Raw genomic sequence first — 17015 nt, forward strand, 5'->3', positions numbered from 1 at the left:
ACTTTTGCTGCGAGATTTGAGAAAGTCTGAGAGAGAATTCTAAGCAACAATGTGACGGTAATTGTGCATTATGTTTATACTTATGCGTAGTCATCACGAGTCGGACGGACATCATTAGGAAGAAAGATAATTTAAATAATATTCCACTTATACGAGTATACATTTACGATACATAAATAAATGACGATGACGATAAACAACAACAAATGCATATAAATTACATATAGAGTGGTAGAATAGGAATAAAAGACATTAAATATCCACATTTTGGCGATTTGAAAGCGCAGTGAAATGTTGGCGAGTCGCAATGTTGAATGCTTGGAATTATCTTATTTTAATAGCCATAATGATAGTTAATTTTATACGCGTTACGTTCAACATATTATGCGTCTTCTCTAAATTACGAACATCGACAACACGCATACACCTGTTTCCTTTCTACTTTCTAATAAAGACTAGAGAGAAGCATGAAAGAAGGACGAGGAAGAAATTGGTAGCGTAAGTGGTGGCACCACTTCCGTTCCAGCAAACATTAAGATCGCAATGTTTAAGCATTGGATTGAACTTCTGCTTGAAATATTCCCAATCGCAGAGACCAACATCACATCCGTCGAGCATGACCAGTTTCTCAGCCAAGTAAAACATTACTTTGTTTGGTTGACTAGTGATGTCGCATCTGTGAATAAAAATAGAAACACTCTGTGATCAAGTGTAGTCAATTTACCACAAACGTTTGTGATCTTACGATTTTAAGGCGCTGTTCTTATTTAACGATGTAACGCAATATCGTCTAATACGTAAACAATTTAGAAGGAAAATTTACATTATGTTTCATTTGTTGGGATTAATGTTTCAATTTAAATCAATAATATGTCATTACCTGTAAAATACAGCGACAAGATTCGCGGCAAAGGACGACATGAAAGAGGTTCGCCAGTGACGTTTCGCCATATCTTTGTAATTAAAAGCCGTCAGTTGCGTTTGATCCTTATTAATATTCAACGTGGTCAAGAGGTTCTGCAGACTTATGATATCGCCGAAGTAGAATATGCCTTTAGGTTCGTTAGACTCTCCATTTTGTTCCACTCTCCTACAATATTGACACGCTTATTGATATCGAAAGATGACAGCTTACGAAGCGATAATAGATATTGTGCACTATGTGAAAGCTGATAGGAACTTCATTGAAATAAAGACAAAAAATGAAATTACCAAAAGTGATTCATCATGTCTTGCAAAAGGGTACATCCTAGCTGCGCATTGATTTCACGTCCATATCCGGCCTTGTAATAATAGTAGAGATCTTCGCGATACTCTAGCACACGAAGTTCTTCTTTACTGAAAACAGCACACCAAGGAGAAAGTTTCGTCACTGTCCAGGCCTTTTCGTAACGGCACATATTGTACATCGTTAGAACTGATTCTGAAAAACGAGACAAGACGTCGATAAAATGAATGAAAAATACTAGACCTTTTTTTGTTTCTGAGCTGTCGAGCTTACCTTTGGAAATATTGTGCAAAAACCCAAGACTCTGACTGACATTCTGTATCAGATTTTTAAATTGCGCTCCTTCTTCGAACATAAATACTTCTTCGATGGTAGTATTACTAGGACCATTATTCCACATGTTACAGGATTTATACATCTGATACAGATAAAGTTAAATTAAAATTGAATTAGATTAAACTTAAAATTAGATTTCGATTTCTTGAAATGGTACAATTTGAAGAGCTCGCTAAAAAAGTAGTACAAGTGCATTTAAAGGAGAAAGGAGAAACGAGATAAATATCGGAATCTGTCTATGCAATATCTAGAGAAAATTTTCTTCACAAATTTCCAAATCATTATGAATACGTATAACGTTTATATATTGCAACTTGTATATTACCATTATTCCTTATTATATATGGAAAATAATACACTCACTGTAAGCAGAGTATCATTTATGGCAACTTCTTCTGCATCCACCGCTTGTCTGTCACCAAACAGTCCCTCCATAAAGTAACTCATGCTGCTTTCGCGTGCATCGGTCGTCTTAAACTAAAATTAATATTTTCCAACTTAGTGAAATTAGTGAATAGTGAAATAGGTAAATTTTCATATTCTTAGTAGGATCGATCGTAGTGTATACCACATAATTTTCTGCCGTTATATTTTCGTTGATTGGTTGAAGAAGCTGCGGAAAATTGCTTTGCAATCGTCTTGCAAGCAATCTCATATCTTCCACACCTTGCGGTGTCAAAACTTCCGCTCTTTCGATTGCGAGGTACCCGTCCGGTTTCCATCTCTTTAAATTTTCTAAATCTCTGATGCACATACGGCCATCTGTGAAAAAGAAAATTGTCGAAGAGCGTACATTTCGAAAGTTGAACGAGCAAAGATCGAACCGCTGATGTAGAAAGTGAATTTTTAGGTTTCCGATGGATTAATAGCTCAAGATCAGACGTGTTCCAATTCAAAGAGACGAATTTATACATGAACTCGATAAATCTAGGGTTAACCGCTGGACTATTGATCAATATGTAAAACGACGCGTGGCGAAGATCGATACGAAAAAGTGTCAATGACCCGAATTAGAGTTTAACTGGTTTACTTGCGTTTGCTTTAACGGGAACACCTCCTCTCGGAATTTTTCCAATGAATACTGAAACGCGGTCACACGTAAAGACGTATGAATATTTTAATCTAAATGGTGGATAATTTGAGACTTGCTTTTATTCCAATTTTAGTCTAATCGTCTGTTAATTTCCTCATTTTGAAATGAAAAAATATGTCAAACTCACTGTTATCAATTTCGTGATTGCTAATTATCTGATCCTTTAATTTTGTTAATTTTTGCATTTCGATATCCTCCGTTTCAGACGGGCATCGTGTACCGTGTGTAGCAAACATCCAAATTTGCTCTGCATGACAGTCTATAAGTCGATTAAAAATTGAGAAGCTTCTTACTAAATGAGAAGTTTAATGGAAAAATGATACGAATACTCACTGGGTACATCTTGAAACCGAGTTTTACCGGCGTGGACAAAATGGTAGGCAGTTTTAGTGGCCATATATAAATATGGATCATCTTCGTCCGCAAAACAAGAGTCACCATCACGCGCGTAAACGTGACTAATTAAGAAAGTCAAGAATAGTACGTATGTATTCATTTTTAAAGTTTGTCTCTTTGATCTGCAACAAGGAAAAGGTAATTATATATACATATATATATTTTTTTTTAGCAAGTTTCTAAAATTTTCATAATTTTGTTTTTAATTTTAATATTTGTAATATTTCATAGTAATCTTAAAGAGATGCTACCAATGTATATGAAATTTCACACGAAGATTGGAAATTATTCTGCTGGTTAAACCTACATTACGTGGTTCGTGCATAAAATTTGAATTTTGTTTAAGTAATCACCGAATTAATTTACAAGCCTAATAATATGATACTAATTTTGATCCCTTTAATCGCGAAGAAACGTAAAGCAGCTACAAATAACTCTTGTTCTATAACTCTCGGAATGCATAAAATGCTTTGTTTCATTGAAGTACAGCAAGCAATAAACCTACATTTTCCTGTGCTGATGTCACATGTTACTTTACTACCGGCTTTACGAATTATCTACGACCAACTATACGTAAAATAGATCTTATGTAACCAACAGGATATTTATTCATCTCTTCCTTTTTTATTATTTTTCATGGTTAAATGCAGATACATAAGTAGGGAATTATCCTTGTTATCTTAAGGTTTATATAATCGATAAATACACAATACCAATAAATTTATTAGTAGACACTACATTTAATAAAGTTTCGATTTAAAGATAAGTCGAAGACTGTTTGCTTTGATTTGAATATTTATAAAGCATCATATGATTCAAGGTATCGATGAGTTTAATGTTTAATCTGGTCTTGGATTTTTCGATTCTATGATGTGAAAGGAATTGTAATACGTACGTGCAATAGATATTTGCCTACCAAGGTTAAGGATAGATGTAGAACGTGCACGTGAATGTGAAAGTTAAGATGTGTTCACGCATTACGCGTATGAACAGCTACATATATTGCATAATTCGCGTCTAAGAACAGGTTCTGGTGAAGTTCTAGTCTTTACTGTACAGTTACTATTTTTGCGTAATTAAAGCGTAACATTTGTTCTGTTTTTATCGATATTCGTCTTCGAAATTTACACCGACAGTTGTTAATTTTTTACGCGCCGACTTTTATTAAAATTCGTTTTGTATGTCTCAATGTTACTTCAATAAACAACAATTATGACTGTACTTATATAAATAAAAATTAATGTTAATACCGCGAATGAAGTTAGACAAAGATACGAAATTTTTAGGAATATAATTCTTGAATAATCTATATAGATATTGGAACGTAATTTCCGAAACATAAATTGTAAAATAAAATGTGCAATGATTCGCGGAGAACCTATGAAGGCGGGAGGCTGCTGGAAGAGTAATTCAAGAGTAAGTTAGATTGACGATAACGAAATTGGTAGTGGCTTGATTAGCAAAGCCTTCTCTTAGTGTAATAAGTCTACTTGGCCTACTTATTGTCAATTTCTTGTGTCCGCAAGTGCCAAGTCTCGTGTAAGCCTGGTACCGATTTGATTCTTCCGGAAAGCCTCAACGTATTACATTACACGCTTATTCTTTTGCCACATTCCGATAGAACAGTTTCTTTCCGTAATTTCAATTTTAAAATGTGAAATATTTGTTTCGCGTTATTAATATAAGCATACCAACATGAAATATGAAATGGATAAAATGAATTTTCGCACGAACGAATATTAGCACTTGATACCGACTGAGAATCAATTGTCTAATGTGAATCGGAAGGAAAGTAAAACAAACTAAAACAGATTGATTTTATTCAATAAACATCGATGAACTGTAATTTTTTGTTGATAATTGAGAACAAAAGTAGGACGTCGGCGTCACGGTTGGCGATCCGTACTGCTACTATTCAACAATTTAATTATTCACAGACGAGCTTATTTATTCAAATGAAATTCCTCCTAGATGTGTAAGCGACATTCCATCGAAAGTTGAATGAAATGAATTTCGCCGCAGCGTTTCATTCGCACCGCTTTCACGACCTGCCTCACATAATTTTTATTTCGTAAAGGGGCTATTTTATCATAGATATAACGCGAAAATATTGTATTTTAAATCTTGTTACGAAAATGTACGATTATAACATTATCAGAAATCAAAATGATTATACTAATCTTATTATAAGAACAAAAATTTGTCGAAAGAATTGTTCAAAAAATTACTAAAATTATAGTATTATTGGAATTATTTCGTACTAGGAATTAAACAATTTTTCATACTCATTAAGAAATTACCGTATTCTTTACGTCCTGCTCAAGCGCATTAAATCGAGTACGGGTTTATAGACCTGAAAAGAGAGAGTGCAACCGACAGTATTGTTCACTTTTCCTCAATCGGCGGAGTGCTTTGCCCTCTGCAATTCTGGGCAAATGAGATCGTATCAATGTTTCATAAACACTTCAACACAATCGATCTTTCGTTGAAACTTATGATTGTTTTCTTCTCATTCTTCGAACTAAAACGACACGAAAACTATTCGATGCGATTCGTACGATAAGCTATGTCAGATTCAACTTTTATCAATAAGTCTTGGTGTTCTTTCTTTTTCTTTCTTTATTTTTTATACGAAGATTGCACGACCAAGTTTCAGAACTTCACGACTCGACGCGGCGCTTGGAACGATCGATCTTCGACGATAGATTCCACAGATTCTCTAGTAATATCAAGGATTTGCGCATAAATTACTGACTGAGGCACTATATCACTGTTTAAAATACAAGTCAACTGTGACAATACCATGAAATGCGCGTAGTCGTTGTTTGTATGCCGATCGCGACCACCTTTCGAGGCGGCAGCTCGTGTGGCACTGCCGTAAGGTCGTCGAGCTTCGTTGCTCCTAGCGTGTAAAAGTCGTATAGTTTCAGCGATAGACCCCGCGAATTGTGTATTACGGTTCGTAGCCTTTGAACCTTCGTTGGCCCAACGTAGCGTTTCATGCGTTCTATAAAATCGTAAAGGTCCGTCACTTTGAGCACGCGCAATCAATAAGAACCTGGGGAAACAAGTCCCCTAAGTTCCGCTAAAATAACCTGCTATAACAGTTTATTTTTCGTCACGACACATATGGACGTATTACGAACGTTTACAAGACTCTGAAAATAAATTGTTCGTATCGTTAAAAATCTTTCTTTCGTATTCTGAGAAACTGCTGAGAAGATTGAAGGTAAACTACTGAAAAAACTAGATTGAAATTTTTTTCAAGTATTTCAGGCATCAGATTATCATTCGTTACAACGTTTAAACGCACACCCCTGCTGACCAGCATTGGTCACGGTATTCCAGGTGCCACTGACATAAGGTCGTCAAGCTTCGTTGATTCGTATGTGTGCAGTCTATACATTTTGTACTCTGCTAAAGCTATATAGTTACTGGAACTGAAGAAGTAATTACGTTCTACGAGAATATTTATTAATACTGTAGAATGTATTTAAATATCGACGGTGAATTGTAAATCATAAATCAATAAATTATAATCATAAATCAGCGAATTAAAATGACTAATGCGTAATTGATTAACCAATTAACTCGGGAGATAGATATGTGTAAAATGGATATTCAAGTATAAATACATTAATCCTAATATTCTAATTTCACGCAGCACGTAGATTATATTTATGTATTTAAATACAGTACAGTAATTACGTAGTAATACAGTAGTCATTACAGATGGCAAATAAAATAGAATAACTGTTCGGAATTTTCCAACAGCCAACTCAGACTAATTTAGCATGTCGATCACCAGGAATGTTCCCGGATGTCATTTTATCTACAGCGGACATAAATATCAATGATCTAACCGGGAAACTGCAAAGATTCAGAGTCCTGTTGGACTCCGGCTCTCAGGCACATTTCCTGACAACCGATGCATGTAAGCGACTAGGATTAACTACTAAAAGAGCCAATATACCTCTCTGTGGTGCGAACCATATGACTTCGCACATCAATCGAATGACTCGAACCAAGGTTCATTCACGAATTAGCGACTATACAGCAGACTTAACATTTCTGCTGGTCGACAACGTTACGCAAGCAGTGCCATCAGAAAACATTGATCGAAACAAGCTAGATCTACCAGGTAAGGTTCCATTAGCCGATCCACAGTTCCACCGAGCAGCTGAGGTAGACGGTCTCATTGGAGCACAACTGTTTTGGGACCTCCTTCTCGAAGGAAGACTCGATTTAGCAGACAAAAACATGCAGTTGCGAAATACAGCATTAGGTTGGATCGTCACGGGCGATACAGACACAAGGAAGCAACCATCGAAAGCAACTTGCAATGCGACACTGAAGGCTCTTCACGAAGAAGTGAACAAATTCTGGAACGTGGAAAAAGTCTCCTCAAATAAAATTTTATCTTCAAAGAAACAATCAACTATTACAGTAGTTCCTTCCTGGAGTCAGGCACAGAGTAAGTAATAACTAATAGTAGTAATAATGCAAAAACGACTACTGATATAACAAAAGGAAAAACGAGAAAGAAAAAAGTTAAACAAAATTGTAATAACAATACTGCTAATGGGAATGGTGGTAGTAGTTCGAAAACGAGTGTAAGTACTGCTGTAGCACATAAGACAAGTGTTCATAGTAAACAACTGAGCAAAGTTGCTGCAAAGCAAGCAAGAATGTTAGAACTAGAAGTTACATTAGTTCCACGTGGAGAAAATCGAATGAATAGGAGAGGAATATTAGGTCCATCAACTTCTAGAAATTCAAGAGATTACAGTGAGAGAGATTATAATCTCAGGGAATATCAGCAAACAGGTACACCAAATACTTCAAATGTATTTATGTCAAACAACGAACCTGTTTTTGTACAGCAACCATCTGTTGATGTACAGAGTACAGAAGAATTCCCAACACTGGGCAACACTGCATCTATTGTACCTACCTTAAATCAAAGTAAAGCGAGAGGTAATGTGACAATTCGTAGTACCATAAGACCCCAGCCTCATGCTGTTGCAGACGAAAATTTCCCTACATTATCAAAGTCATCTAAATCAAACAGACACCACTTCCAGCAACTTTTGAACGGGATCGTTCAAGGGGGGCGGTATGTTCGGAATTTTAGGCGCCCATTTAGGAGGCCCATTTCCCTCATTAGGAGATTCCGAATTACCGGTCCTCCCAGGGCAGTAACCGTAATGATTCGAGGCCAGGAGAAACCCAGGAAAGGACCAGCTGGAAGGGCACGGTGGGGAGAAGATAGCCAACTGCGGGAGGAGAGAATCAGGAACGGGGAAACGGGGTTCAGCTTCAACCATCGGATAGTACAGACATAAGACGACAGAGTCCTCACTTCGTTCAACTACAAGCAACGAAGACTACACACACAGGACGACAGAGTCCCAACTTAGTTCAACTACAAGCAACGAAGACTACAGACACAAGACGACAGAGTCCCAACTTAGTTCAACTACAAGCAACGAAGACTACAGATACAGGACGACAAAGTCCCAACTTAGTTCGGTTAAGTGCTACAACGAATACAAATAAAGTGCCGTCTAAATCTAACACTCGAGTTATTCCATCTCCTCCACCTTGAACGTTAAGTCATTCAAGGTACGCGATATCGATCGATCGGTTTGACCTGACCAGTTGCTCTGTAGTCGATAATACGCAACAATAACAAATGATAATAAATATTATTACTCCGCTATCTCTTTCGAAGTTAAACAAATATGTATAAAGATTTTTCTGATGATATCAAGTAAACGTGATTAAATTTGAAGGTGTCATATATGAGCATATCGCTTATCACACCAGCTTGTATGACAGTAATATAAGATCGTTTAGCTTCGTTACTTCGAACATATACGTACAGGTTGTCAGACTGTAATTTCTTCAACACAATTCCTGACAAAAGCACATACGATAATTTACGTAATCACTACGGAATTACTCCTGCTATTAAATTACTTCATTGTTACCTTTTGCGTAACGCTTACCATTAATACCATTAAATAGTAAAATAAGATTCTACGTTACATGTAATATATAATTATTTTGTTGTATCAGCTTTACAAAAATCTGTGTTACAGTCAAACGCGTTGGGTCCCATTTTCTCCTTCAAATATTCCCAGTCGCACACGCCCAATTCACAACCTTCGTAATCTAAAGGTTTCTCGTTTAAGTAAAACCTAACTTTATTCGACGAATCGCACCTGAAAGCAGTTTTAATGCGAGAAAGGAATAAATTGATCAGAGTAGCTGAAATATGAGAACAAAATCCAAAATAATCCTTGACGTACCTATAGAAAATGGCTGCAAGATTCGCAGCGAACGGCGCCAGACGAGAACTATTCCACTTTCTGTTTCTCATATTTTCAAAGTTCGAAGCTTTCAAAGGTATCGAGTCTTTTGCAACCCCCATCGTTGTTAAAAGCAATTGAAGCGCCGTACTATGAGTGAAATAGAAAATGCCTTGTGGTTCTTCGCTTAAGTCTTCGTTCTCCAATTTTCTAAAATATCAGCAATGTACCTTAACGCAGTATTTGTAGTATTTATATTAACAATACTGACGTTTACCTAAAACGATTAAACATGTCCTGTAACGGTGGACATCCAATGGCACTGCTCATTTCTTCGCCGTAACCGGCGTGGTAATAATAATACAGATCCTCTTCGTACTCGAATAGTTCATCTTCGTGCTTTGTAAAAGCGGCACACCAGGGAGATCTTTCATTTACGTACCAAGCATTTTCAAAAGTGCATGCGGTGTACATAATTAAAACATCATCTAAATCAAGTTGATCAATTAATCTTCGCTGATAATAATTAATACGAGAAATAAATTTATTCAGATTCTCGTGGAATAATATTTTATACCGAAAGAGAGGCTGTTCGAAAAGCCAAGTCGCTGACTAACATTGCCGATTATTTCTCTGAATGATGGACTATCTAAAAATTTATCAACTTCAGATTTGCCCGTCGAATTATGCACTCGTTCCAACCATGCCTTGCAAATTTTATAATACTAAAAACGAGGTAGGTATGTTCTCATACGAGAAAATGCTATTTTAATGACTGATGATTAGTATCAATATTTTTATCAACCTGTAACAGAGTATCCTCAGAAGTTGGTACTACCACCGTGTTGTCGATGGTTACATTACCGAAGAGCCCATTAATAAAATTTTCCATACTAGCTATAGTTCGTTGCAGATCTGTCGACCTAAACTATACATATATCAAAGTTAAATGAATCGATTGTCATCCAAGTACGTAAACATTACGCGTTAAAGGCTTACTTTGTATATTTGCTTTAAAGTATCAACCGGATAGGATTGCAAAAGTTCCGGGAAATAATCTTTAAACCGTGCACCAAGCGATGATAAATCTTTTTCACCTTGAGTTGTCAAATACTTGGATCGGTGTTTTTTAAGATTTGGATCTAACTTCCACGTTTTTAGTTTCTCTAAGTCCTTCTGGCATAAACTACCATCTACAAATACATCGTGTTATACGAAAACGGAAAGTTATTATGAACTGACAAAAAGATCTTTCGAGGATCTTACTTACTTCCATATTTTTTATGATTCTCGATGATGCTATTTTGAAGTTTTGGCAAATTATGTTTCATGCTTTTGATCTGATCCTTTCCAGGATTACGAGTTCCGTGCCTAATTAACATCCAAATTTGGACTGGCTTGCAATCTAGGGAAAAAAGCAGTAAAAAATATATAATGTATAAATAAGAAGCAGAAGTAAAAAGTATCAGTGCAAGAGTTGTTACGTTATTCAAAATATTTCAGATGATAACAGTCTGTAATCACACAACTTTCTTATTCTTTTGCCTCACTAATGATCGTGCGACCGCTTAGTGCAGTTATAAATAATCAAAGGAGAACAAAATATATTAGAAGTTACGACACTATTTATTCTATTCGACATGTTATAATACATTATGTATTCTAAAGTGACACTGTAATTACTTACTTGGAAGAGTAGTATTTTTAATTAAGCCATGTTCGACTTCATAAGCCGTCTTCGTACCAGCGCGTAGATAGGGATGTTTATCGTCGGAATAACAATAATTACTATCACTTAAAACTAACTCGTTTGTCAAACAAAAAAGTGCAATTAATATCGCAAAAATGTTTACTCTCAACATACTTCCTTTGCGAAAGAACTGCATGCTGTGTATGCTGTGTCTGTAATCTAAAATGGGATAAGTACACAGTGAATAATTTAAAACATATGTTACATAAGTTACGACACATTTTAGGAAGAACGCTATCTAAAAACGCTATATAAAGCATATGTACATTATTTCACAAAAGATGGAACCGTATTGTATTTGAAACTAAAAGTAAAATTATCATGCGAAGGCAACTGTGGAATGCAAATTTTGTATAATAGGTACGTACGTTCAAACAAACTCACGTTTAATCTCTGCTATTCACTTACTCCAGTTGTGCGATACAAATGTTACTAACTAAGCGTTCCTCTCTTTTATAACAAGGAACTGCCTCGACTGCGTCCTATCAGTAGCCTCAGGTTATAATGCTTTACGAGGCTTAGTATTTCCGAGTGTATATTCAAATTGCTAATAGACTGTATGTAAAAAAAAGGTATAATGTAATTCGTATATCTGTGTCGATCAGAAAGTACAGAAAATTCGACGGGTAAAATGTTTTGATGGTTGATAACCGGTTTGGCAACTGGTTTTATAAAACCTACTTTAAATAAAACAATTCAGTCTGCGTATGTTATGGAAAAACATCTGTATAAACTTTGTATTTTGTATTAACAATTTATGATAGTACATACGTATATTGACAGCATTTCTTTTACATCAATTATCGACGGTTATAATTATGTTTTAATAATTTACGATCAATGACTTTTATTTCTGTAATATTCTAATACTAAAGAGGAAATGCATTTCAACGAAGCAGAACACTTTTATAGCATTTTTAAATGTTAACGAATATACTTGTTGAAAAAGAAACTGCAATCGTTAAATTTGTTGTATACTAATTCATATCAAGCTGAAAGATCTTATTTTACTCAAACTAGATTAGATTACCTTGGATAAGAAACGCACGAGATAAACGTAACGTTAAAAAAGTACCTGGTTATTGATATACGTATATCAATAAACTATAGAATCATAAAAACCATAACAGCAACAAGGTAAATGAAAATCTTTGATTTTATTGATCATAGTGTTGCGATAAATACTTGTATGATTTGAACCTGGCAATTGCGAATGATAATTAGAAAAGATATTGTGTCTAGCTTTAAATAAATTATGACAATAATTTTCTTGCGTACGCAATCGGTAGAGATAAACAAAGTTGTGTTTAAATCAGTGTATGCATACACGAGTTGATTCTTATTATTACTACATGTTCTTGCTATTTCTCGCAATTATCGGTAAAAACCTATCACTCATTAACGTCGATACCACATGCAAAACGTATGATCTAATGAAAATCAAGAGATCATTGTTTAAATTTTAATTTCGTCGTGAATAAATATCAACATACAATCAGTCTCGAAAATATTCGGACATTTTATAACTCACCCTTTTGTTCAATAACATGTTTTAAGCAGTTTAGTATGTTGATTATTTTTTATTAGTAACCGACGCTATATTTTATTATTCTATTAACTGAATTTATCATTTTTCCTTAGTGTTTATTGTTGTCTTTTTATTAATTCTACGGTTCAATTCATTTTTGTTTTAAGTCAAAAGTTTTTTCATTCTGACATATATATACTATACTTCAATATATTGTAAAACATTTTTATTGTTTTATCTTCATCTGTTTCAGATATAGAACATAGAAGTCAAAGTTATGGTAGTGTTCGAATATTTTTGAGACCGACTGTACGTAGTTTGGTAGGTAATAAGAGCGAAAAATTACTAAGAAGGTGATAGTTCAACTTATTCACAATAAAGACCAAATACACAACAGTAGGCATGAAAAGTTCGAGCTCCGTATGTAAATGTGGAGTAATTGTCTCTTCTAGCGTCCCAAAGAAAGCCTATAGATGATTGTATAGATTGATTTGCTTTCTCTATGATGGTCACATTGACTACGATTTTATATCTGAATATAAATGTAATTCATTAAAATATATAATAATTCCTGGATTTATTAAGATAAAGTGTATCAACAATAAGAAAATAATTACCTATCGAAGTTCAAAGTTTTAATTTTTTCTCTAATTTCAGTGGCTACTAACTCACAAAGCTTCAGACACTCCACAGCATTATAAGAGATATCTTCTAATTTAGTTATCATTATCGTCTTTACAATCTTATCCACTGTATCTATTTTAAAAGGATTGTAAGCATTCAGACGATAAGTATTCTGATATTTTGGCGTCTACAAACATGTAACAAATCAAAGCAAATAGAAATCCATATTCATCAGATTTATTAAAAATTAGATATTACCAAAGACACTGGTACTACTTGAAGTAGTAAAATAATGATCCTCACCTCTCGTTCGTTATCGTAGTTCGTTAAATGGTTATCCATGTCTAATTAAGAAAATATATAAAATATAATAAATAGAGTATATGATTAAAGATATGGATACACCTGGCAAGTTGCATCTGATAACTAGCTCCTATCTTAATAATTGAATAATTTTTCCTCGAAATACTTGTCACTCATATCTATACAGTACAATCACGAATGGTTACTTAGAAACGAAACTAAACATGTTGATTGATCAATTTTGTGCTAAAACAGGATCAATAAAGATAGTCCATCGATACTGAATATTTGGAAATATAAACGAAATATTTTCCTCTTGTATTGAACACGACATTAATATTATTATTTTTTTGAATATAAAAATATATTTCAAATTTATTTAAATATTTATTTATTTAAAAATATGTTTGTTAGATGTTATTTGAGTATTTAAATATATTTTTGAATAACTTTTAAAATCGTTTCCATCATATGGAATAGAGTAAGCATAGATAGCATTCAACTCGGTATCAATCTATGCGATATATCGAACTAATTTGAATTATCGAAATATTGCGCGCTTCCGTGGAGTTACGAACGTGGGTCTTTTGACATCATTTCAATCGGCGTCATTCAGTTAATTGAAATTGTATTGTAAATTGTATTATTTAGTGCAAAATATTGTTTCTTTTTATAAATATTTCTTGTAGTGTGTGTGATGTGAATTAAATAAAATGATTCAACCAATCTCTTCGGAGCAGAGCACAATCTCAACCGTGACGAAACTGAAGCCAACAGCCTACCAAAGTTAGTCGAATATATTCAAATATTATATCTTGAATCTTTTATAAAATTAAATAAAATTACGCAAGTATAGTTAAACAATCGATGTACAATTTCAAAAATTTATTTATTGTGACATAAGTAACTTTGCCAATATTTCCTATTTGGCCCCCTAGCATGGCCATGGAGTAATACTTAATTGAACCAAAAACAAAAGAGTAAAGTATACTTCCAAACGATACTGTCCTTATCAATAATGAATTGTGTAGGTATTCTGTTAACAATCGAATTTCATTTTGATATTACGGAATAACATACAAGATATTAAATAATACATAAATATTCATATATTTTTTATAATAACATATTTAAAGTTTTACATCAATTTAATCAGTTAAATAAAATAAATTGTATTATACGACAGATTGACAGTTCTTTGGCTTCGTTTTACATTATGTTACTTTTACAACTGTGAGTTTAATCCATATGTAATTCAATATAACAATATTTAAAATTTGCTCATTAGTTGAATACATACAAATTTCATATCACTTATAAATATTATACATGTGTAACTTTAATTAGAAGCAATCATCAAGACACAAACATATATTTTAATGTTTAAAAATTTATTTATGTATTGTTAGTATAAAAAGCATTGGTAAATAACTTTTAGCATTTTATTGTTGAAACAAATGTGTTAGAAATGAAAATAAAAATAAATAAATAAACATAGAAACATTTAAACAAATTCAGAATATAATTTTAGCACAGAAAGATATACATTCATGCCTAAGATTTAGCATTGGAAATGAGAGCTTTATAATTTGTTTTATTATGAGAATTATTTTTATTTAATGAAACAGACTCTATCATATAATTTTGATACTAAATGCGGGACATGAATGTACTTCTTATTTAATAATATATTACACTTCTGTATGATGTCTGTTGACATCCATCACTTTAAATACTAATACACAAAATATAGGCTTGTGCTACTTTACTCTACATGGAGATCAAAGTCTACTGACACATTGAAAGAATTATGTGTCAATTGGAACCTTACTTCTTCCTTTTTAATTAATTAAGTAATAAACATATTTGGTAACAAAAACTTCATAAAGATACATCTTCCCATGCATAAAATTCATTAATTATCCTAAGACAACAATTCAACTTCAGCTTGAATATTTTGTCGTGCTTGCTCTTCATATTTTTCTCGAAATTCCTTTGTGGCAAAAATATTTGGGATCTGCACAAAGTTCTGCAGTACCTAATTTTTTTAACATGAAAAAAGAATAATCAGAAAATAATGTGTACATATGCGAAGGAATAGACATATTTAAGTATAATACATTCAATAGTACTGTTACCTTTAAACGTAATGCAGTATACATTGGCTCACTAAGAAAAGAATATTCTCCACGTATTTTTTCTCTATATTCTGCATAACTTTCTGGACAAGATCCTAACACAGCCATGTCCAAATCTAAAAAGTAATGAGCATCTTCACCACCAAAGGCACCACCAATTTTATGTGCATCAGTACTATGTGTTGCAGCTACTTTCAGAAGTTCACAAGCTTCTTCTCTTAATTGTGCATCCTACGTGCATAAAAAAACAATGTAAAAAATGTATATTCTTCTATCTAATGATGAGAATAACGATCTTATATCATAAACTGATAATTACAGCAGGAATTTCAGCTTCATCTGCAAATGCATTAAAATGCTCCAAATTCTTGTTTTCACCATCTAAAGCTTTGGGATCATATTCAAAGCTATAAATTTAAATTATTAAAATTATAATTTATTCATATTATTTCATTACTTGAGTTTATGTTGCTACTTACTTTTGAAAAAATAAGGCAAGAAGCACAGCTTGAGGATTCTTCAAGTTATTCTTAATTTCATAATAGCAATTCAATTTATCATGAAGAGAATCTAGATTATGATAAGTACGTTTTTCTTCTGAATAAGCTTCCTGTAGTTTTGTGAACCATGTGTCACAGACATCACTATTTAATCCATCAATTGCTTCTTTCCAGCTTTCTTCTATTGATGCCATTTCCCTCTGAAATTGTTTGTAGATGTTTTTTAAAATATTTTCACTTAGAAATTTCAATTAACTATTTTTTACTAAATCTACGATTTCAAATTTGAAGGAAACAAAATGTTTTCGTATACAAATGAATAGTAGTATAAGAAACTGTTATAAGAAAGAGAAAATTGTTTGGAAACGAAATAAATTATCTTCGTTAATTCCACATACTCACAGTGTATCAAAGGAGTCAAACAATGTGATAGTATAACTTATTGTTAGAGACGAAAAGTAAGAAATTGTGCTACGTTGAAATTCTGATTACCGAAACATAATGCGTCGCTGCGGGTGCTTGCTGACTGAGTGAATTCTGCTTGGTAAAATAAAGTCGGCTTCCATTTATTGATCGGATTGTGTTCGAGTTTTATCAACGAAATATAGCGTGATTTATAATCATCATTGTTTGTATAAAACATTATATTTGATCTTTTTAGAATATTTAATATGTTAAAAACTAATAAAAAAGATATAAAGGTATGAATTTAATTTTAATTATCTATCAAAGAAAACATATTTGCATTCAATTGTCTGGTATCTGCGGTTAGTTGGTAACCCTTGTCGAGTATTTTAGAATTACT

At 33.4% G+C, this 17015-nt stretch overlaps 4 protein-coding genes and 1 long non-coding RNA gene across 12 annotated transcripts; 1 reads left to right on the forward strand and 4 right to left on the reverse strand.

Moving 5' to 3' along the window:
* Window positions 1-37: 37 nt before the first annotated feature.
* Window positions 38-5983, reverse strand: LOC138187338 (multiple inositol polyphosphate phosphatase 1). 4 transcript variants are annotated; one of them, XM_069128008.1, is made up of 10 exons: window positions 5856-5983; window positions 5354-5772; window positions 2991-3175; window positions 2785-2916; window positions 2133-2326; window positions 1928-2041; window positions 1502-1646; window positions 1213-1423; window positions 881-1090; window positions 38-676 (listed from the first exon to the last, which is right to left on the reverse strand). In XM_069128008.1, exons 3-10 carry the CDS (start codon window positions 3151-3153, stop codon window positions 439-441), a joined length of 1407 nt encoding a protein of 468 aa, XP_068984109.1. In that variant the 5' UTR covers window positions 3154-3175; window positions 5354-5772; window positions 5856-5983; the 3' UTR covers window positions 38-438. The 4 variants fall into 4 exon arrangements, with proteins under 4 accessions (XP_068984109.1, XP_068984110.1, XP_068984112.1 ...); XM_069128009.1 differs by having other exon boundaries at window positions 5354-5574; window positions 5856-5925; XM_069128011.1 differs by lacking the exon at window positions 5354-5772 and having other exon boundaries at window positions 5856-5968.
* Window positions 5984-8746: 2763 nt separating this feature from the next.
* LOC138187340 (multiple inositol polyphosphate phosphatase 1) lies at window positions 8747-11609 on the reverse strand. 4 transcript variants are annotated; one of them, XM_069128015.1, is made up of 10 exons: window positions 11486-11572; window positions 11055-11276; window positions 10638-10772; window positions 10367-10560; window positions 10173-10295; window positions 9945-10092; window positions 9645-9855; window positions 9368-9577; window positions 9105-9280; window positions 8747-8972 (listed from the first exon to the last, which is right to left on the reverse strand). In XM_069128015.1, the coding sequence occupies exons 2-9, from the start codon at window positions 11251-11253 to the stop codon at window positions 9118-9120; spliced, it is 1383 nt and encodes a 460-aa protein (XP_068984116.1). In that variant the 5' UTR covers window positions 11254-11276; window positions 11486-11572; the 3' UTR covers window positions 8747-8972; window positions 9105-9117. The 4 variants fall into 4 exon arrangements, with proteins under 4 accessions (XP_068984116.1, XP_068984114.1, XP_068984113.1 ...); XM_069128013.1 differs by having other exon boundaries at window positions 8747-9280; window positions 11502-11609; XM_069128012.1 differs by having other exon boundaries at window positions 8747-9280.
* On the forward strand, window positions 10046-13392 carry LOC138187342 (uncharacterized). The gene is made up of 4 exons (XR_011175152.1): window positions 10046-10103; window positions 12138-12254; window positions 12899-13189; window positions 13303-13392. It is a non-coding gene; the product is annotated as an uncharacterized LOC138187342 (long non-coding RNA).
* LOC138187341 (dynein light chain Tctex-type 5) lies at window positions 13012-13675 on the reverse strand. The gene is made up of 3 exons (XM_069128017.1): window positions 13573-13675; window positions 13263-13456; window positions 13012-13177 (listed from the first exon to the last, which is right to left on the reverse strand). The coding sequence occupies exons 1-3, from the start codon at window positions 13609-13611 to the stop codon at window positions 13012-13014; spliced, it is 399 nt and encodes a 132-aa protein (XP_068984118.1). The 5' UTR covers window positions 13612-13675.
* A 983-nt stretch (window positions 13676-14658) lies between these two features.
* Window positions 14659-16840, reverse strand: LOC138187273 (uncharacterized). Of its 2 annotated transcripts, none has more exons than XM_069127876.1 (5): window positions 16703-16840; window positions 16190-16410; window positions 16030-16117; window positions 15711-15941; window positions 14659-15610 (listed from the first exon to the last, which is right to left on the reverse strand). In XM_069127876.1, the coding sequence occupies exons 2-5, from the start codon at window positions 16402-16404 to the stop codon at window positions 15497-15499; spliced, it is 648 nt and encodes a 215-aa protein (XP_068983977.1). In that variant the 5' UTR covers window positions 16405-16410; window positions 16703-16840; the 3' UTR covers window positions 14659-15496. The 2 variants fall into 2 exon arrangements, with proteins under 2 accessions (XP_068983977.1, XP_068983976.1); XM_069127875.1 differs by having other exon boundaries at window positions 16613-16765.
* Between the last annotated feature and the right edge of the window lie 175 nt (window positions 16841-17015).

The sequence above is a fragment of the Bombus flavifrons genome, chromosome 14 (genome assembly GCF_040668555.2).
Source record: "Bombus flavifrons isolate JBK064 chromosome 14, iyBomFlav1_principal, whole genome shotgun sequence".
NCBI lineage: Eukaryota > Metazoa > Arthropoda > Insecta > Hymenoptera > Apidae > Bombus > Bombus flavifrons.

What these genes read in the sequence shown, in the direction of transcription:
- LOC138187341 (XM_069128017.1), bottom strand. Translation starts at nt 13,611, where the DNA reads ATGGATAACCATTTAACGAACTACGATAACGAACGAGAG. An exon ending in ACTACGATAACGAACGAGAG is followed by an intron (nt 13,457 to 13,572) that starts GTGAGGATCATT and finishes ACATGTTTGTAG; the next exon opens with ACGCCAAAATATCAGAATAC. An exon ending in AAAACTTTGAACTTCGATAG is followed by an intron (nt 13,178 to 13,262) that starts GTAATTATTTTC and finishes ATTTATATTCAG; the next exon opens with ATATAAAATCGTAGTCAATG.
- LOC138187340 (XM_069128013.1), bottom strand. Translation starts at nt 11,253, where the DNA reads ATGCAGTTCTTTCGCAAAGGAAGTATGTTGAGAGTAAACATTTTTGCG. An exon ending in GAATCATAAAAAATATGGAA is followed by an intron (nt 10,561 to 10,637) that starts GTAAGTAAGATC and finishes ATGTATTTGTAG; the next exon opens with ATGGTAGTTTATGCCAGAAG. An exon ending in TTCGAACAGCCTCTCTTTCG is followed by an intron (nt 9,856 to 9,944) that starts GTATAAAATATT and finishes AACTTGATTTAG; the next exon opens with ATGATGTTTTAATTATGTAC.
- LOC138187273 (XM_069127876.1), bottom strand. Translation starts at nt 16,404, where the DNA reads ATGGCATCAATAGAAGAAAGCTGGAAAGAAGCAATTGATGGATTAAAT. An exon ending in ATGAAGCTGAAATTCCTGCT is followed by an intron (nt 15,942 to 16,029) that starts GTAATTATCAGT and finishes TTATGCACGTAG; the next exon opens with GATGCACAATTAAGAGAAGA. An exon ending in ATACTGCATTACGTTTAAAG is followed by an intron (nt 15,611 to 15,710) that starts GTAACAGTACTA and finishes TAAAAAAATTAG; the next exon opens with GTACTGCAGAACTTTGTGCA.
- LOC138187338 (XM_069128008.1), bottom strand. Translation starts at nt 3,153, where the DNA reads ATGAATACATACGTACTATTCTTGACTTTCTTAATTAGTCACGTTTAC. An exon ending in TAACGGCAGAAAATTATGTG is followed by an intron (nt 2,042 to 2,132) that starts GTATACACTACG and finishes TATTAATTTTAG; the next exon opens with TTTAAGACGACCGATGCACG. An exon ending in TAAATGATACTCTGCTTACA is followed by an intron (nt 1,647 to 1,927) that starts GTGAGTGTATTA and finishes TATCTGTATCAG; the next exon opens with ATGTATAAATCCTGTAACAT.